The sequence below is a fragment of the Scyliorhinus canicula genome, chromosome 2 (assembly GCF_902713615.1).
Source record: "Scyliorhinus canicula chromosome 2, sScyCan1.1, whole genome shotgun sequence".
NCBI lineage: Eukaryota > Metazoa > Chordata > Chondrichthyes > Carcharhiniformes > Scyliorhinidae > Scyliorhinus > Scyliorhinus canicula.
In genome coordinates, this window is record NC_052147.1 from 91,889,242 (window position 1) to 91,910,925 (window position 21,684).

The window sequence follows — 21,684 nt, forward strand, 5'->3', positions numbered from 1 at the left end:
CCGTTCTCTTTTTTCCCCCTCCCCTTTCCTTGACCCTTCGCTGGGGGCGATGCTTCCCCTTCCCTGGCCCCTTCATTGGGGCATTGCCCATCCCCGTTCCCTGGCTGCTTTGGGCCCCCACCTGTACCCCTCACTGACTGCATTGCACCCCATTTGTGTCTGTTGGTGGAGAGAGTGTGCGTGGGATTAATCCAGGATGATGCAGTGTGAGAGGAGCTGGAAGAACCCAAAATCACAAATGACTACATATTCATACGGCACCTTCTCAATCCATGAGGCAATCAATGTGTCTCCTCTATAAGTCCTACTCTCTGCCTCTGGCAGGATGCTACCAATAGATCTTGTCAGTAGGGGCAGGACAGTGGCGCAGTTACCACTGCTGCTCCATGACACCGAGGACCCGCGTTCGATCCTGGTGATAGCCTGTGTGGAGTTTGCATATTCTCCCCGTGTCTGTATGGGACTCACCCCCACAATCCAAGGATGTGCAGGGTAGGTGGATTGGCCACGCTAAATTGCCCCTTAATTGGAAAAAGAAGAATTGAGTACTTGGGTACTGGTCAGTTGATGTGAGAGTGACGGGTTCTAATAGTGAGGGGAACAATATAACAAAGGTCTGCCTGAGGGGGCTGTGTCATAGAGAGAAGAGAAAGAGGAATGAAAGCCGAATGCCGCCTCATTTTCTATGTTTCTACAGCACTTAGGGCAAAGGGGATCAAAGGTTATGGGGGGGACGGTGGGATCAGGGATCAAAGGTTATGGGGGGGACGGTGGGATAAGGTTATTGAGTTGGATGATCAGCCATGATCATAAGGAATGGCGGAGATGGCTTAAAGGGCCGAATGGCCTCCTATTTTCTATGTTTCTTTTTTTAAAATATTTTATTGTAGGTTTCCTATTTAACAAACACGAACTGAACTCCAACACAACTGTGAAAATTATTTGAACATGGTACACTTGTCGCATTTAAAAACGCAAGAAATTAGAGATGTAGAAAAATACCCGACAGAACTGCATTTCCCCCGCAACTCCACCCATAAACCCTACCTCATCCCCCACCCCCCAAACCGTTGATGGCAATTAAGTCTTTAACGTGAGAGATAATTAGTTGCCACCTCCGGTACAATCTCTACCGATCCCCTGGCGGTGAATCTGACCTTTTCCAGGTATAAAAAGTCCATAAGGTCACCCAACCAGGCCGAGACATTAGGCGGAGTGGACATTCCCCATGAGGCAAAAGTGAGCGCATCCACCTTGTCCCGGTCCGCAGCCCCGGCGAGTCCGACACTCTGAAAATGGCCACCAACTGACAAGGCTCCAGATCAATGTTAAGAACTGCTGACATGGTGTTAAAGAAGGAGAAGACCAAAGGGCAGCAAGGTGCACAGTGGTTAGCACTGCTGTCTCAAGGTCCCAGGGTCGATCCCGGCTCTGGGACACTGTTCGTGTGGAGTTTGCACATTCTCCCCGTGTTAGCGTGGGTTTTGAACACACAACCCAAAGATGTGCAGGGTAGGTGGATAGGCCACACTAAATTGCCCCTTAATTGGAAAAAATGAATTGGGTACACTAACTTTATATTAAAAAATAAATAAATAATCTTTGGACAAGACCAGAACATGTGGTTATGGTTGTTGGCCCACGGGAACAGTGCTTGCACCTGTCCTTCATTGCAGCAAAATATCCCTCATCCTCAATTTGGTTAGATGAGCTCTATAAACCACCTTGAGTTGGATGAGACTGAGCTGTGTGCAGAACGAGGTGAAATTTATCCTACAAAGGGCCTCAATCCACACATCCTTATCTAAGGTGGATCTCAACTCCTCCTCCCATTTCGCCTTCACCCGATCAAGCGACAAAGATTCCAGTGAGATGGTCGGCTTTTCTACGTTTCCAAGGTGATTTAAAAGACAGAAGAGAAACAGCAAAGCAATGATGGGAGTGAGTTTGGATAGATAGATAGAAGAGAAGAAATGAGGGACGATGGGTGGCACAGTGGTTAGCACTGTTCATTGTAGCTTTGTTCATTGTAGCTGGGGACTTCAATCAGGCCAAGCTCGAGAGCATACTACCAAGTTACCACCAACACGTCACCTGTTCCACCAGAGGCCCAAACATCCTGGACCACTGCTACACAAATATCAAACATGCCTACCGCTCTATCACCCGCCCACACTTTGGCAAATCTGACCACAAGGCTGTGCTCCTGCTCCCAGCTGACAAGCAAAAACTGAAGCTGGAGAATCCGTCAAAGAAAGTCGTGCATTGTTGGTCTGAGGAATCGGATAATCTCCTACGGGACTGCTTAGAGTCAGTGGACTGGTCAGTATTTAAAAACTCTGCGACCAGCCTGAACGAGTACGCCACTACAGTAACTGACTTCATGAGTAAGTGTGTAGAAGACTGCGCCAAAGAAGCAAATTTGCGTGTTTCCCAACCGGAAACCCTGGATGAACAGGGATATCCACTGCTTGCTGAAGTCTAGGTCTGAGGCATTCAAGTCAGGCGACCCTGACCTCTACAAGAAAGCCAGATACGATCTAAAGAAATCCATCAAAGATGCCAAAAGACATAGAACATAGAACAGTACAGCACAGAACAGGCCCTTCGGCCCTCGATGTTGTGCCGAGCAATGATCACCCTACTCAACCCCACGTATCCACCCTATACCCGTAACCCAACAACCCCCCCCTTAACCTTACTTTTAAGGACACTACGGGCAATTTAGCATGGCCAATCCACCTAACCGGCACATCTTTGGACTGTGGGAGGAAACCGGAGCACCCGGAGGAAACCCACGCACACATGGGGAGGACGTGCAGACTCCGCACAGACAGTGATCCAGCCGGGAACCGAACCTGGGACCCTGGAGCTGTGAAGCATTTATGCTAACCACCATGCTACCGTGCTGCCCTAAACCGGACCAGTACCGGACCAAGTTCGAGTCCCAGGCAAGCCACATGGATCCCTGCCGTCTATGGCAAGTTCTGCAAGACATAACAGGCTACAAGATGAAGGCATGTAAAATCACCGGCTCCAACGCACCCCTTCCTGATTAGCTCAACGCATTCTATGCCCACTTTGAGCAAGAGGTCAGCGAGAGCGAGCCCTCCACCCCAGAAGCCACGGGTGAACTTGTATCTGAGATCACCACTGCAGACATCCGAGCAGCCTTCTTGAAGGTCAACCCACGGAAAGCAACTGGCCCGGATGGCCCAAATTTTCTCTACACCTTGCTATAACTGTAGCATTATATTCTGCAGTCTCTCTTTCCTTCCCTATGTACGGTATGCATTGTTTGTACAGCATGCAAGAAACAATACTTTTCACTGTATACTAATACATGTGACAATAATAAATCAAATCAAATCAAAGTCACTGCTGCCTCACAGCTCCAGGAACCCGGGTTCAGTTCCGACCTTGGGTGACTGTGTGGAGTTTGCACTTTCTCCCCGTGCCTGCTAAATTGTCTGTTAGTGTCCAAAAGGTTAGGTGGGGTTACGGGGATAGGGTGGAGGTGTGGGCTTAAGCTTAAGTAGGTTTGTCTTTCCAAGGACTGGCATGGACTCAATGGGCCGAATGCCTCCTTCTGCACTGAAGGGATTCAATGAAAGAGACAAATAAGACCAAATAGCGATGTTTATTCCTCAACAGATGAGTTCAGTGCCACATGCAACTCTCCACTCCTTTGCTTTGTTTTCCTTGATAGTCTAAATTACTTGTTTTTATTTGGTGAAATGTTGAGTGATAGCATGATCCATTCTCTTCCATTTCAGTTGCTTTCAGGCTATATGATCTTGACAAGGATGACAAGATTTCACGAGAAGAGCTCCTGCAGGTAATGAGTGACTTCTGGTGCTGTGTTAAATTGCGGTAACCAAGAATGGTTGGCAAGGAAGTGATAAGTTTCCTCACTGTTGGTATTACTGTAACATCTACTGAACAGATTTTCTCCAACACAGATTCACAGCAACTTTCCATTCACAACAAGGTGTTTTTAATGAATTTGTGGCGTGGACACTATGGGTCAGGGTTGGTTTGTGCTGCCAAAATCCCAGCCTCGGCAAGCACATGCCAGGATGTCCCAAAGCACTTCACAGCCAATGAAGTATAGTCACTATGTCATGCAGGAAAGGCAGCAGCCAAATTGCACTTTACACAAACAGCAATGTGGTGGTGTTCAGAGTTTGAGTGATGCTGATTGAGGGATGAATATTGGGCCGGACAGGGGGAAAACTGTCCTGCTCTTCAAACGGCGTTGTGGGTTGTTATCCATCCACCTGAGATGGCAAGAAGGGGCCTCAGTTTCAAGTCTCATCTGAAATAAGGCGTCTCTTGCAGTGAAGCACTCCGTCAGTACTGCATTAGAGCGGCAGCGTGGATAATGTGCTCAAGAGGCTGAAGTAGGGCTCAGCCCAGCACTTGTGACTCGGAAGTGAGAGATGCACCACTGAGTCAGGACTGATGCTGACAACAATCCACATGTGAAGGATCATTGTACATTCTCACAGTGATTGGCAGTACTGCCATGTTAGCTTGGATTCCATCAATACCCCACTAAGCTTTATTTTGGAATCCCAGGAAAGTACTTTTATAACATAAAGACATTGTAAAAAAGAAGCACTTACTCCCCAGAGCCTCCTTTCTTTATTCCAATGGTAGGTGGGTAAAATGTGATCCCCCTCCATGGTTGTTCCTCCAAGTCACACGCCATCCTTTTTTAAAAAATATTTTCAGCTATTTGTCGACAATTTTGCAATGCAAATCAACCCCACAAAAAAACCCAAACCACCCCCTCGACAGTCAACATACGCAGTTGAGTCGCTAACCCTCCGCAACACCACAGACCTTCCTCCAGCACTACCCCCAACTCTTCCTCCCACTTTGCCTTCCCCCCCCCCCCCCACCACCGCTTCCAACAACAAGAAGGCATGCGCTGTCGGGAACGTCAAATAGACCTTCCTCGCAACGTACCGGGCCTGTATGTACCTGAAACTTTCATTCCTTGCCAGCCCAAACTTCTCGGCCAAATACAAACTCGCAACCCAGGAACCGATTCTACATTTCCTTAATCCTCCTCTCTTTCCATCACCGAAACCTCGCATCCATCCTCGCCAGCTCAAACCCATGATTCCCCCTAATCGGCATTCCCCCTGACCCGGCCCCCAACCTAAATTGCAGTCAAAACTGCCTCCAAATCTTCAACGTGGCCACCACCCACCGGACTCGCTGAATATTTCCCTGGAGCCATCAGGAGCGGCGCAGTTGCCAGCACCCCCAAACCCCTGCAAGAGGCCACCTCCATCTTTGCCCAAAATGCACATCCCCCCCCCAACCTTCTCTGCACCTTCTCTGCATTTGCCGCCCAATAATTTTTTTAAAAAAATAATTTTTATTCGTTTTTTAATAACAATAACAAATTTTCTCCCCGCAATTTAAAACAAACAAGGCGTGTTTCCACATCAAAACAAAACAAAAAAAAACTCTTCCCCCCCCCCCCCCAAAATAAATTATAACAAATAGCAATACAAGAAAGAAGAAAATTACATAACAAATCCACCGCTGCAAAAACACCCCCCCCCCCCCCCCCCCAACCATCACCAAACCCCAGCCCCCAGGTTGCTGCAGAGACCGACCACACTCTACCCCTTCGCCAGGAAATCGAGAACGGGCTGCCACCGCTGAAAGAACCCCTGTACAGACCCCCTCAGGGCAAATTTCATCCTCTACAACTTGATGAACCCAACCATGTCGTTGACCCAGGTCTCCGAACTCGGGGGGGCCGCATATCCCTCCACTGTAACAGAATCCTGCGCCGGGCTACTAGAGACGCAAAGGCCAGAATGCCGGCCTCTCTCGCCTCCTGCACTCCCGGTTCCGAAGCTACCCCAAAGATTCGCGAGCCCCCAGCCCGGCCTGACCCTAGACCCAACCACTTCCGACAAAATCCCCGCCACCCCCTTCCAAAATCCTTCCAGAGCCGGACATGCCCAAAACATATGGGTGTGGTTTGCCGGGCCACCCGAACACCTCCCACACCTGTCTTCCCTCCGAAAAACCGGCTCATCCTTGCCCCCATCATGTGAGCCCTGTGCAGCACCTTCAGCTGAATTAGGCTGAGCCGTGCGCAAGATGAGGAAGAATTCACCCTTTCCAGAACGTCCGACCACGTCCCATCCTCAATCTCTTCCCCTAGCTCTTCCTCCCATTTCGCTTTGAGCTCATCTACTGAGGCCTCCTCCTCCTCCTGCATCTGTTGGTAAATAGCCGAGATCTTCCCCTCCCCGACCCACGTCCCCGAAAGCACCCTGTCCTGCACCCCCCCTTGGCGGCAGCCGCGGAAACTCCTCCACCTGCCTCTTAACAAAGTCCCTGATCTGCATATACCTAAAAGCGTTCCCAGGGGGGAGGTTCCACTTCCCCACCAGCTCCTCCAGAGTCGCGAACTTCCCATCCACGAAGAGGTCCCCAAACTGTCTGCTGCCTTCCCTGTGCCAACTCCCAAATCCCCCACCCGTTCTCCCTGGCGCAAAACAGTGATTGCCCCGTATCGCGGCCCAAACTGAGGCCTTCCCTTTTCCCCACATTTAGCTTATATCCCGAAAAGTCCCCAAACTCCTCAAGTATCCTCAGCACCTCTGGCATCCCCTCAGCCGGGTCCACGACATACAGCAACAGATCATCTGCATACAGCGACAACCGGTGCTCTCCCCCCTCCCCACCCGCACAATCCCCCTCCAACACTTTGAGTCCCTCAGCACCATGGCCAGGGGCTCAATTGCTAACGTGAAGAGCAGGGGAGACAAGGGGCACCCCTGCCTCGTCCCTCTGGAAAGCTGAAAGTCCTCTGACCCCCCCTCCCATTCGTCACCACACTCTCCACCGGGGAGCTGTACAACAACCTCACCCAGCTAATGAACCCCTCACCAAACCCAAACCTCCGCAACACCTCCCACAGGTAACTTCACTCCACCCTATCAAAAGCTTTCTCCGCATCCATGGACGCCACTATTTCTGACTCCCCAGCCACCGGTGCCATCATCATAACATTTAGGAGCCTCCGCACGTTGGCATTCAATTGTCTCCCCTTTACAAACCCCGTTTGGTCCTCATGAATCACCGTCAGGACCACACCCTCCACCCTCCTGGACAGCACCTTTGCCAACAACTTTACATCTACGTTAAGGAGCGAGATCGGCCTATAAGACCCACACTGAAGGGGGTCCTTGTCCCGCTTCAGGAGCAAAGAGATAATTGCCCTGGACATCGTCGGGGCAAAGGCTCTAACTACTGCCTTTAGCGCTTCCCAAACCATCCCAACCTGCACCTCCCCGTTGTCATTGGTTTCCACATACCCCTCTATACCCCTACGGATCCGACCGCACACTTCCTCCTCTGCCAAAAGCCCCACATCCAACCTCCACAGCGGGCGTTGATCCTCCCCCTCCCCCAGCTCCAGGTCCACCAAATGTGGAGCATGATCAGAAATGGCTATTGCCGAATACCCCGCCCCCACCACTCTCGGGATCAGCGCCCTGCTAAGAACGAAAAAGTCAATCCGGGAGTACGCCTTATGAACATGGGAGAAAAAGGAGAACTCCCTACCCCCCCCCCCCCCCGGCTTCAAAAACCTCCAAGGATCCATCTGACCCATGAACCCCCTCAGCAATGGGGCCGCTGCCGGCCTGCTGTCCGTCCTAGACTTCGAGCGCTCCAGAGCCGGATCCAGCACCGTGTTAAAGTCCCCACCCAGGATCAATCCCCATGTCTCCAGGTCCGGGATCAGGCCCAGAATACGCCACATGAAGCCCGCATCATCCCAGTTGGGGGCATAAACATTAACCAAGACCACCCGCTCCCCCTGAAGTCTCCCATTCACCATCACATATCGACCTGCACTATCCGCCACCACTTTGGACGCGACGAACGACAGGCTCTTACCCACCAAAATTGCCACCCCACGGTTCTTTGCATCAAGCCCCGAGTGAAACACCTGTCCCACCTAACTCTTTCTTAGCCTCACCTGATCCGTAACCCTGAGGTGCGTCTCCTGGAGCATAGCCACATCCGCTCCCAGCCCCCTCAAGTGAGCCAAGACCCGGGATCGCCTCACCGGACCATTCAGCCCCCTCACGTTCCATGTGACCAACCAAACCCGAGGGGCCGTCCCCTTCCCTCTACGCCGATCAGCCATCGCCCTTCCTCAACCCACCACGTGCCTGGGATCCCCCCCAAGCCCGCTCCCCACGGTGGCAAACCCCCCTCCCAACCATCATTGCCGCCCAATAATAACACAAATTTGAGAGGTCGCCCCCTCTGCAGTATCACCCTCCTAATCCTGGCCACTATCCCCGACCAAAGAAATAAGGAGATCAACCTGTCCACCCTCCTGAAAAATGCTTTGGGTAAAAAGACCGGCAGACAGTGAAACAAAAACCAGAATCGCGGCAAAACATTAATGTTAACTGCCTGCACCCGGCCCACCAATGACAATTGTCCCACCTCAGGAAAACAGCCTTCACCCTCCTCACCAAACCAATGAAGTTATACTTCTGAAGCCCTGCCCAATCCTGGGCCACCTATGCCCCCAAATACATAAAATGAGATGCCGACAGCCAGATGGCAACCCCCCCCCCCCCCCCCCCCAACAAACAGAAGGGGGTGATTGGGGCATCCCTGCCTCATACCCTGATGGAATGCAAAATACCCTGAGTTCGGACTTCCGGTGGCGGCTATGAAGGGGTAGGTCGCACATTTGGTGGCTCCCGCTCGGCTCGGACCTTTTCCCCGATTTGTTTTGCCGGATTTGACTCGGAAAATTGATGGTGGACACTGAGTATTCAGCAATCACGGTCTTGGACCTACAGATGAGCAAGGAGAGTGGCGAATGCCCGCACTGGAGATTGGATGTCGGACTGTTAGCGGATGAGGAGGTGTGCGGGCGGTTGGGTGAGGAAATGTATCCAGAACTATCTGGAAGTTAATGACACAGGGGAAGTCTTGGCTGCAATGGTCTGGGAGGTGCTGAAGGTGGTGGTTAGAGGGGAGCTGATCTTGATACGGGCCCACAGGGAGAAGGTAGACAGAGCAGAAACGGACCAACTGATAAGGGAAATACTTCAGGTCGACAGGAGATATGCGGAGACCCCAGAGGCGGGGCTTTTAAGGGAACGACGAAGGCTACAGACGGTGTTTGGCTTGTTAACTACAGGAAAGGCGGTGGAGCAGCTGAGGAAAGCGAGGGGGGCGATTTATGAATATAGAGAGACGGCCAGCAGAATGCTCGCGGAGCAGCTCAAAAAGAGGGAGGCAGCCAGGGAGATTGGGAAAGTAAGGGACAGGGATGGGAACCTGATCGGAAATTCAGCAGGAGTTAATGAGGCATTTAAGCAGTTTTATAGCGGGTTGTATGAGTCAGAACCCCCAGCTGGGCCGGAGGGGATCAGGCAATTCTTAGGAGGGCTGAGGTTCCTGAAGGTGGACGAAAGGTTGGTAGAAGGGCTGGGAGCCCCAATCGGGATGGAAGAAATAGCAGAAGGGCTGAAGGCCATGCAGTCGGGTAAAGTCCCGGGACCGGAAGGATACCCAGTGGAGTTTTTTTTTGAGAGCTTTCCATCACACTTTTTAAAAATAAATTTAGAGTACCCAATTATTTTTTTCCATAAGGGGCAATTTAGCGTGGCCAATCCACCTAACCTGCACATCTTTGGGTTGTGGGGGCAAAATCCACGCAGACATAGGGAGAATGTGCAAACTCCACATGGACAGTGACCCAAGGCCGGGATTCGAACACGGGTCCTCAGTGCCGTGAGGCAGCAACGTTAACCACTGTACCACCGTGCTGTCCTCAGTGGAGTTTCATAAAAAGTTCTCTGAGATACTGGGGTCGCTGCTGATGACGTTTAATGCGACAAGGGAGAGAGGGGGACATTTCCCGACTATGCCACAGGCCGCAATCTCACTGATTTTGAAGCGGGGGAAGGACCTGGAGCTATGTGGGTCCTCCAGACTGATCTCCCTATTAAATGTAGACGCCAAACTGTTGCCCAAAATCTTGTCCCCTCGGATCGAAGACTGCGTTCCGTCCGTGATTGGGGAAGACCAGATGGGATTAATTAAGGGCACGCAGTTGGCGGCTAACATTAGAAGGCTGCTGAATGTGATCATGATGCCCCCAGAGGGTAGGGTTGTAGAGGTGGTGGTCATAATGGACGCAGAGAAGGCATTTGATCGGGTGGAATGGACCTATCTGCGGGAGGTGCTGGGGCGGTTTGGGTTTGGACGGGGCATCATCGACTTGGTTAGGCTGCTGTATCTGGCGCCCGTGGCGAGTGTACGGGCTATTTTAGGCAGGGATGCCCCCTCTCCCCACTGCTGTTTACACTGGCAATTGCGCTGAGAGCCTCAAGGGGCTGGTTCGGGAGGGGTGGAACATAGTCTCGCTATACGCAGACAACCTGCTCATATATGTTTCGGACCCACTAGAAGGGATGGAAGAAATTATGAGGATTCTGGGGGAATTTGGCTGGTTTCCAGGTTATAAATTGAACATGGAGAAAAGTGAGATGTTCGCGATCCAGGCAAGGGGGCAGGTGGGGTGATTGGGGAGCTGCCGTTTAAAGTGAAGCGGGGAAGCTTTCGGCACCTAGGCATCCAGGTAGCACAGGAATGGGAATGGCTACATCAATTAAATTTGACCTGACTGGTAGACCAAATAGAACATAGAACATTACAGTGCAGTACGGGCCCTTCGGCCCTCTGTTGCGCCGACCTGTGAAACCATCTGAAGCCTATCTGACCTACACTATTCCATTTTCATCCATATGTCTATCCAGTGACCACTTAAAAGCCCTTAAAGTTGGCGAGTCTACTACTGTTGCAGGCAGGGCGTTCCACACCCCTACTACTCTCTGAGTAAAGAAACTGCCTCTGACATCTGTCCTATATCTACCACCCCTCAATTTAAAGCTATGTCCCCTCGTGTTGGTCATCACCATCCGAGGAAAGAGACTCTCACTGTCCACCCTATCTAACCCTCTGACTATCTTATATGTCTCTATTAAGTCACCTCTCGGCCTTCTCCTTTCTAACGAAAACAACCTCAAGTCCCTGAGCCTTTCCTCGTAAGACCTTCCCTCCATACCAGGCAACATCCTAGTAAATCTCCTCTGAACCCTTTCCAAAGCTTCCACATCCTTCCTATAATGTGGTGACCAGAACTGCACGCAGTACTCCAGGAGCGGCCGCACCAGAGTTATGTACAGCTGCAGCATGACCTTGTGGCTCCGAAACTCAATCCCCCTACTGATAAAGGCTAGCACACCATATGCCTTCTTAACAGCCCTATTAACCTGGGTGGCAACTTTCAGGGATTTATGTACCTGGATGCCGAGATCTCTCCGTTCATCTACACTACCAAGAATCTTGCCATTAGCCCAGTACTCTGCATTCCTGTTACTCCTTCCAAAGTGAACCACCTCTCACTTTTCCGCATTAAACTCCATCTGCCACCTCTCAGCCCAGCTCTGCAGCTTATCTATGTCCCTCTGTATCCTGTAACATCCTTCAGCACTATCCACAACTCCACCGACCTTCGTGTCATCTGCAAATTTACTAACCCATCCTTCTACACCCTCTTCCAGGTCATTTATAAAAATGACAAATAGCAGTGGCCCCAAAACAGATCCTTGCGGTACACCACTAGTAACTGAACTCCCGGATGAACATTTGCCATCAACCACCACCCTCTGTCTTCTTTCAGCTAGCCAATTACTGATCCAAACCGCTAAATCACCTTCAATCCCATACTTCCTTATTTTCTGCAATAGCCTACCGTGGGGAACCTTATCAAACGCCTTACTGAAATCCATATACACCACATCAACCGCTTTACCCTCATCCACCTGTTTGGTCACCTTCTCAAAAAACTCAATAAGGTTTGTGAGGCATGACCTACCCTTCACAAAATCGTGTTGACTATCGCTAATCAACTTGTTCTTTTCAAGATGATTATAAACCCTATCTCTTATAACCTTTTCCAACATTTTACCCACAACCGAAGTACGGCTCACAGGTCTATAATTACCAGGGTTGTCTCTACTCCCCTTCTTGAACAAGGGGACAACATTTGCTATCCTCCAGTCTTCCGGCACTATTCCTGTCGACAAAGACGACATAAAGATCAAGGACAAAGGCTCTGCAATCTCCTCCCTGGCTTCCCAGAGAATCCTAGGATAAATCCCATCTGGCCCAGGGGACTTATCTATTTTTACACTTTCCAAAATTGCTAACACCTCCTCCTTGTGAACCTCAATTCCATCTAGCCTGGTCGACTGAACCGGAGTATTCTCCTCAACAACATTGTCTTTCTCCAGTGTAAACACTGACGAAAAATATCCATTTAACGCTTCCCCTATCTCCTCTGATTCCACACACAACTTTCCACTACTATCCTTGATTGGCCCTAATCTTACTCTAGTCATTCTTTTGTTCCTGATATACCGATAGAAAACCTTAGGGTTTTCCTTGATCCTATCCGCCAACGACTTTTCGTGTCCTCTCCTCCCACTTCTTAACTCTCCCTTTAGGTCCTTCCTGGCTAACTTGTAACTCTCAAGTACCCTAACTGAGCCTTCATGTCTCATCCTAACATAAACCTTCTTCCTCTTGACAAGTGCTTCAACTTCCTTAGTAAACCACGGTTCCCTTGCTCGACAACTTCCTCCCTGCCTGACAGGTACATATTTATCAAGGACACGCAGTAGCTGTTCCTTGAAAAAGCTCCACATTTCGATTGTACCCATCCCCTGCAGTTTCCTTCCCCATCCTATACATCCTAAATCTTGCCGAATAGCATCATAATTGCCTTTCCCCCAGCTATAATTCTTGCCTTGCGGTATATACCTATCCCTGCCCATTGCTAAAGTAAACATAGATTATCATAGAATTTACAGTGCAGAAGGAGGCCATTCGGCCCATCGAGTCTGCACCGGCTCTTGGAAAGAGCACCCTACCCAAGGTCAACACCTCCACCCAAACCCCATAACCCAGTAACCCCACCTAACACTAAGGGCAATTTATCATGGCCAATCCACCTAACCTGCACATCTTTGGACTGTGGGAGGAAACTGGAGCACCCGGAGGAAACCCACGCACACACGGGGAGGATGTGCAGACTCCGCACAGACAGTGACCCAAGCCGGAATAGAACCTGGGACCCTGGAGCTGTGAAACAATTGCGCTATCCACAATGCTACCGTGATCACTATCACCAAAGTGCTCACCTGTATCTAAATCTAACACCTGGCCGGGTTCATTACCCAGTACCAAATCCAATGTGGCCTCGCCACCAAATGAAGGAAGATTTCCGAAGGTGGGACATGCTCCCATTGTCACTGGCTGGGAGGGTACAGAGAATGATGGTCCTCCCGAGATTCCTGTTTGTGTTTCAGTGTCTCCCCAACTTTATTCCACGGGCCTTCTTAAAACGGGTGAACAAGGTGATATCTGGCTTTGTATGGGCGGGTAAGACCCTGCGAGTAAAAAAGGGGATGCTGGAGTGCAGCCAGGGGGAGGGTGGGCTGGCGCTGCCGAACTTTAGTAATTATTATTGGGCGGCAAATATAGCCATGAAGTGGGGGGGGGGGGGGGGGGGTCGGTCGATGTGTGAGCGAGTAGAGGCGGCATCGTGTAAGGGCACGTGTTTGGAGGCACTGGTAACGACGCCTCTGCCGTTACCGCCGACACGGTACTCCACCAGCCCCGTGGTGGTGACGGCCCTGAGAGTCTGGGGGCAATGGAGGAAACATGTGGGAGCAGACGGAGCATCGGTCTGGTCTCCAATCTTCAATAACCATCGGTTTGCCCCAGGGAGGATGGATGGAGGGTTCTGAGATGCCAAAGAGCAGGGATCGAGAGGATGGGAGATCTGTTTATTGAGGGGAGCTTCACCAGCCTGAGGGAGTTGGAGGAGAAATTCGAACTGACGGGTACCTGCAGGCGCGGGTCTTCCTACGCAGGGAGGCCTCAACCTTCCCCCTCTCACCACCAAGGGGGATACAGGACAGGATAGGTTCCAGAATGTGGGTGGGAGAAGGGAGGGTCTCTGACATTTACAAGGAACTCATGGGGTCAGAGGAAACGCAGACTGAGGAGCTGAAACACAAATGGGAAGAGGAGTTAGGAGGAGAGATAGACGATGGTCTCTGGGCGGATGCGTTGAGTAGAGTCAGCGTGTCCACAACATGTGCCAGGCTCAACCTGATACAGTCTAAGGTTGTGCACTGGGCTCACATGACAGTGGCCCGGATGAGCAGGTTCTTTGGGATAGAAAATAGGTGCGCAAGGTGTGCGGGAGGGCCAGCAGACCATGTTCATATGTTCTGGGCATGCCCGAAGCTTAGGGGATTCTGGCAGGGGTTTGCGGACGTCGTGTCCAAGGTGTTAAAAACACGGGTGGCACCGAGTCCAGAGGTGGTGATTTTCGAGGTGTCGAAAGACCCAGGAATCCAGGAGGAGAAAGAGGCCTTTGCTTCCCTGGTAACCCGGAGACGGATATTATTAGCTAGGAGTGACTCAAAGCCCCCGAAGTCGAAGACCTGGCTAACTGACATGGCTAGCTTTCCCTGTCCGGAGAAAATAAAGTTCGCCCTGAGAGGGCGATGTTAGGGTTCGTCTGGAGGTAGCAGCTGTCCGTCATCTTCTTCAGCGAAAATTAACCGTCAGCAGAAGGGGGGGGGGTTTAGTTTAGAGCCTTTGCACTATGTTTATATTTGTATGTACACTTGTTTCTTCTGTTATTGTTATAAAACCATAAATACCTCAATAAAATGTTTATTTTTTTAAAAAATACCCTGGGTTCATACTGGTTTTGTGCACGCTTGCCATCGATTTGTATAGCAGCTGCACCCACGCCACAAACTTCGACCCAATCCCAAATGTTTCCAGTACCGCCATCAAATAACTCGCACTCCATTCGATCAAACGCCTTCTCCGCATCTAATGCCACCATCACCACTTCTGTCTCCCCCTCCTCTGCTGGAGAAAGCACCACGCTCAGCAACCTCTACACATTCGAGGGCAACTGTCTTCTTTCACAAAACCGGTCTGGTCCTCCCCAATCACCTTTGGAAGGCACCCCTCCAACCTTAATGCCAAACCTTTGCCAATATCTTGGCATCTACATTCAGCAGAGATATGGGCCTATACGACAGCAAGATCGAAGCCTGCCCCATTGTTCGTGGCAAGACAACCCTACCCATCGTGTCCTCCAACATTCCTACCATCAATGATGCCAACTTGTCCTTAAATCTTTTAGAAAATTCGACTGGAAACCCATCGGACCCCGCCGTCTTCCCTGCCAGCATCCTTCCAATCGCCACCTTCACCTCCTGCTCCCTCGCTGGCTGCTCCAACCCGGCACTCCGCCTCTGCCAACCTCAGACACTCCAGCCCTCCCAGAAACTCCTTCATTTCCCACTCCTCTGGTGGCTCTGACCTATACAGGTCCTTTGAGAGCTCCCCAAACACTTAATTAATCTGTACTGGAGCCACCACAAACTCCCCCGCCTTAGCCCACACCTGAACTATCTCCCTCGCCATGGCCTCCCTTTGGAGGTGACCTGCGATCAATCGTCCAGCCTTCTCCCCGTGCTCATAGACAGCTCCCCTCACCCTTCTCAACTGACCCACCACTTTCCCCGTGGACAATAGGCCAAACCTTGCCTGCAACTCTTTCCTCTTTTCCAGGAGACCTGGGTCTCCCATGCACCTCCAAAATTTATTCTATCAAGCGTTGGTGGTCATCCCTCTCCTCCCTATCCACCTTAGTCTGAAATGAGATTACCTATCTTCCCTGCGTCCCTCCCCCCCTCCACTTCCTTCAGAGCCTCCCAAACCACCAACCATGATATCTCCCCCGTGCAATTAAACCCCACATACTCCTCAATCACCTTCCCTATCTTGTCACAGAAGCTCTGGTCTGTCAATAACCACACATCCATTCCTCACCCCAGCTCCTGGGCTGACCCCTTCTCCAAAACCACAACCAATGTGGAGCGTGATCCGAGATCACAATTGCCGAGTACTCTGACCTCCTAGCCTTTCCCACCACAAAAAAGTCAATCCTCGAATACACCTTGTGAACCGGGCAGAAAAACAAATACTATCGATCCCTTGGGTGTAGAAACCTCCACGGGTCCACTCCTCCTATCTCCGTCATAAGCCCAGCCAACGCCTTCACCCACCCCCACCCCCTGAGTCCTACTATCAAACCCCGAATGAAACACCTGCTTCACTCAACCCCTTCCTAAGCCTTGCTTGATCCTTCACCCTCAAATGGGTCTCCTGCAGCAGCACCATTTAAGCCTTTAAACTTTTCAAGTGCACAAAAACTCACTCTCTCTTCGTCGGTGCCCCTAACCATTCCACGTCACTATTCTGAGGGTCTCTCACCCCACCCCTCCCATCCGCCATCATCATAACCCTGGGCCCTGCCCCTCCAGCCTGGCTCGCTCCAACCTTTTGTTACCATCAAAACTCCCCAAGAATCCCCCATCCACTTCCTTTTGCAAACACCTCTTGTCCCCTCCCCCCACTTTTCATACCTCCCAGGCCCATCGAAGCCTGTTCAACCAGGCTCCAACAACCACGGGCCCTCTCCCCACCACACTCCAATTCACTAGCCAACCTTTGCTTGCTCGTGCGGTGATTCCTGCCAGCGCCTCTCCTCCTCCCATCCCCATCTCTAGTAACCCGGCCCCACATACCCCAACAATCCCCCACCTTCCTCATATTAACAAACAATACAAAACTGCCCACAGGAGAAAAGTAATAAAACCAAAGCCCAATACATGTGAACAAATGTAAGCAAACCCTCCTGCCCCAACACCCCCCATTCAGGAGACCGAAAAACAAAACCCCAATCAAATAGATATCCCTCCGTAAGAAAAAACACCATCCCTGTCCCTACAAACCCAAGTGCAAGTCCCAACTCTCATCTTAGTCCCAGTCCTTCAGCCTTCACCACCGCCTCCGCCACCTCCACATCTCGAAATAAGAATCCCATTCTAAATCTCTCACCGCTGCTATACAATGCCACCTTAACCTGTCCAAAAACCTCCTGCATTCTCGCCAGTTCCGTCGTCGAGTCTTGCTATATTCGTATACCAATGCCTTCCCACTTCACCTCTTGTCTCTGCTTTGCCCAGCTCAGGACTTTCTACTTCACTTGGAACTTGTGAAAGCAGATTATAAATGCCCTTGGTGGCTCAGTTGCTTTAGGCTTTGGGCTGAGCGACTGATGTGCCTTGTACAACTCATAGCGGGAGGGTTCTTCCCCCTGCTCCGTCAACTCCGCCAACATCTTTGTGATGTACTTGGTCGGCCTTAAGCCCTCTACCCCCTCGGACAGTCCCACAATTTGCATATTTTGCCTCCTTGACCTGTTCTCCAGGTCTTCCACCTTAGCTCTGAGCCCTTTGTTGGTCTCTGCCACCCTCCACAGTTCCGCATCCATCAAGGTGAACTGGTCGCTATGTTGCTGCCTCCACCCCTTTCAACCTCTCCCCTTGCCCCTGCACCTCGACCGATGGCTTCATCACTGCCACCTTTACCAGGGCAATCGCCTCCTCCACCCACTCTTTCATCATAGTCATCACCTCTCTCTGCAGCCAGAGAGGCTCTCTGCCGAACAGCGCCTCAAACTCCCCGCCATCACCTCAGTCAGAGTTTCCACTGTGAGGGGAGTGGCCCCACTCAATGACCCAACTGCCGCCATCTTTCTTCCTACAAGACTTATAGACCCACTCGGCAGCGAACTTTCGCTTGCCCCCTTCTTTCCAGCACCCTGCTTCTGTGTCTTCGACATTTCACCGCTTCCTTATAACTTCCCGCAGACCAAGTCATTCACAAACAACCCCTGAAACACCGCATAAAAGTCCAAAAACCAGAGACTTTAGCAGGAGCCACCTAACGTGCGACCTGCATTTACATGCCGCCATTGGAAGTCGTTGTCTCCGTCAGTGCCAACCCCCACCCAGTCTCGCACAATCCTGAGGAGGAATTATCTTACCTTTCTTTTAGCGTCAATGTATCAAAATCCTAAAAACACTTTGTAATAGCATTGTGGGTGTACTGCAGCTCATCACCATCTTCTCTCGGGCAATAAATGCTGACCTCAGCAATCTCTAGAAGAAAGAAAAACACTGTAGGAAGGAGAGGGAATCCCAGTGAGGAGTGGCACAGGAACACTTTGAGCGATTGGCTCTGATATCTAAAGGTGCTAGCATTTTAAGGGGAGGCTCATTTCAGTGCAGCCTCTAGTGTGACAGTTCAGTTCAATAGAAATAGTTTATTCCCTTTTGCCAACACAGGTCCTTCGCATGATGGTGGGGGTCAACATTTCTGAAGAACAGTTGGGGAGCATCGCAGACCGGACCATTCAAGAGGCAGACCAGAATGGTGATCTTACTATCTCCTTCACAGAGTTCCAGAAGGTATGAAGGCAGATTGATCGATAGCAGGGCAATCAAGACTTGATACATTGTCTGCTTCTGTCTAGGGTATTGAACAGTGGCAGACCCTGCAGTGTTGTACCCCAGCATTTTACAGTGACCGACCTGAACCCACCAGTGCTGTTACCTGTATATATAGTGACGGAACTGAAAACACCAGTACTGTACCCCAATGTTATACAGTGACAGACCTGAATCCACCAGTACTGTACCCCAGTGCTGCAGAGTGACAGACCTGAATCTACCAGTGCTGGACCACAGTGTTAGACTGTGACAGACCTGAGCCCACCAATGCTCTACCCAGTGTATATAGCGACACCCTCACCCCACAAGAACTGTACCTCCATGTTCTACAGTGACGGACCTGAATCCACCAGAACTGTACACGTGTTATGTAGGGACAGACCTGAGTACATCAGTGCTGTATTCCAGTGTTATATAGTGACAGACTTGAACCCATCAGCACTGTATCCCAGTGTTATACAGTGACAGTACTCTACTCCAGTATTAAAACTTACCCATCATTTTCTGCAGCCCAAAGCTCTGTCAGCTGTTGTCTTTTCTGCAACCAGCTCGTCAACCCTTAGACTCACTGCTTCCCTCCTTGACCCTCCCATTTCCAGCCCCTTCCACGCCCTCGTTCACAGCGAGGTTCGGGAGGCATAGTTTATTCCCTTTTGCCAACACAGGCCCCTATCACCCTGTGGGTGAAAAATATTTTCCTCACTGCCCTTCTTATCCTTCTAATAATCATTTGAAATGTTATACCTGCTAGTCACTGACCTGTAAGGGAAATAGATCCTTCCTATTTACTCTATCCAAGCCACTCACAACCTTGTACGCCTCGATCAAATATCCCCTCAGCCTCCTCTGTTCCAGGCCATCCATTAATTGAATGATTGATCTGTCACACGTACTGAAGAAAAGTATTTGTCTGCGGCCAAGGGAACAGATTAAAAATCTATGAATTGTGATCAAACTGGTTAATCATTTTTAAACTATTTCTCCCAATGCATTCAAAAGTTTAAAAATGATCAACCAGTTTTACCCCAATTCATAGATTTTTAATCTATGCATCCCAGTACTGCACCCCAGAGTTTTTATTTTATATTTTCGTTCAAGGCTTTTCCATGTGTGTATATATATATATATATATATATATATACCAGAAGACCACAACATGAACAGAAACCACAAATCCCCAACCTACCCCGCTACCAACACCCCACCGCATTTCACCCCAGAGTTGTTCAGTGACAAACATGCACCCACCAGTACTGTGTGTCTTGTACAGTGACAGCCATGTACTTGCTAGTACCTGTACAACGGTGCTTCAGTAACTGACCAAGTCATTGGTGCCCAGTTAGTGACTGGCCTATAGTTATCAATTTCAACTTGTGTTGATCTGTTTCCTGTATTACTGCTTACTCTACTCCTGCTGTTTGTTTGCTCCCACTTTGGTTGATCAGTTTATTTTCCTCTCTGCTGTCCATTGCCAGTGTTAATTTATTGCTCAATTTGCTTCCTACGATGGGCGGCACTGTGGCGCAGTGGTTAGCACTGCTGCCTCACGGCGCTGAGGACCTGGGTTCGATCCCAGCCCCAGGTCACTGTCCATGTGGAGTTTGCACAATATTCCCCATTTGTGTGGGTCTCACCCCCACAACCCAAAGATGTGCAGGGTAGGTGGGTTGGCCACACTAAATTGCCCTTAATTGGAAAAAAAATAATTGAGTATTCTTAAGATTTTTTAAAATTGCTTCCTACTCTGTGCTCTGTACCTGCCCACGCTGCAGTTAGTTTATTTCTCTTTCAGCTCTCTACCTACTTAATTTGTTTCTCTCTCTGCTCACTTTCTGTTGAGTTTGTTTTTTCTTGCTGTGCTTCTTCCTGCCCAATTTACCTATTCTCTCTTTTACCCCCATCAGGTGTTAGAGAAGGTTGATGTTGAGCAGAAGATGAGCATCCGTTTCCTTCACTGAAATCCACTCTATAGTGAATGAGCCGACGAGATCTCTACACAGCGACTCTGTCTGCTCCTTACACATCAACATATTAGCTGACTACGTAGAAAATTTTATCAATGCACAGGAGAGTGCCAGTCATTCCATAGGTTCCCCACTCCTCAGCAGCTGTGGAAGTTGTTATTCTGTCCGGTTAGTTCTGAGTCTCACCAGTAAGGAATGGTGTACGTTTCACCTAATTATCCTGGGTACCACGGAACTGCAGCCTATTGGACAGAACAGACTAATCTGCCTTGCTGGTGGAGCAGTGCTGCACTTTCAGGAGATGGTAATAGAGGAAATCAGTCCTGCCTGAGTGGTCCATGATTCATGGATTGCACTGTTCTGGTGCTCCTTGAAATGGACTGTTCCCCCATCAAACTGTGCAAAACTGAGGGGATGACAATCAGGTGCTTTTTAAATTGGAAATGTAGGTTTTGCTGATCGGGGTTATTGATTATAGGGTATTTATTGATCCAGTGTTGTGGTTTTCATATTTGCTATTACAGGTCCTTTAGTGCCAGTTATTCTATCTTGTCTGTTCTGCTTGTTATGTTTTAGGCCCAATCTCTTCAAACTCTTATGAGGAGAGCAAAGGTTGCCATTTTGTTTGAGAATAACACTACTTTCCCACATGGTTTCTGCATGGGTCCAGGCTTTCTTGAGCACTACTTGTGATTTGTTTAACTGTATGCCAACACAAGATTTCACCAGATTTTACTTTGCAATAATAATGACACTTTTATAGATCTTATGCCTGCTGTCCTCTCCTAGAGGCGGTGGAGGCAGGGTGGAGCTCATGCCTGTGGGCCTCTCTTCGGGGTGCGAGGGGGGGGGGGGGGGGGGGGGGGGGGGGGGGAGAGAAATTGCGATGTTAATAGAACCAATTGGTGAATTTCTCTGCCTTTGCTTTCCAGCTACCACCCCTGGTGTGAAGCCTTTATACGAATGGTATTTTTACTTTCGCTGCCTATGAAGAGAGGATTCTGGTGTCACCTTCCCTCTCTTAGTTAATTGGCTGCTGTACCAGCAGAAACTAAAGTTGACAGTGCCCCTGGTTCTGATGATACCAGTTCCTAAATGTGACAAGACATTTCTGGTGTTACTCTGATGCCATTGTTAGTTCCACTACATAGTATTGAGCACACGCAGGCAGCAAGGGAGCTGCA

At 50.0% G+C, this 21,684-nt stretch overlaps 1 protein-coding gene across 2 annotated transcripts in view; it reads left to right on the forward strand.

The window, feature by feature from the left end:
• The window catches only part of chp1 (calcineurin-like EF-hand protein 1), a 45,291-nt gene extending 23,940 nt beyond the window's left edge, over window positions 1-21,351 (forward strand). For both annotated transcript variants that reach the window (XM_038782948.1, XM_038782954.1), the window contains exons 5-7: window positions 3,777-3,838; window positions 18,372-18,494; window positions 20,441-21,351. In XM_038782948.1, the coding sequence (XP_038638876.1) occupies window positions 3,777-3,838; window positions 18,372-18,494; window positions 20,441-20,494 (239 nt within the window). In that variant the 3' untranslated portion in view covers window positions 20,495-21,351. The remainder of the gene's footprint in view (window positions 1-3,776; window positions 3,839-18,371; window positions 18,495-20,440) is intronic.
• Window positions 21,352-21,684: the final 333 nt, after the last annotated feature.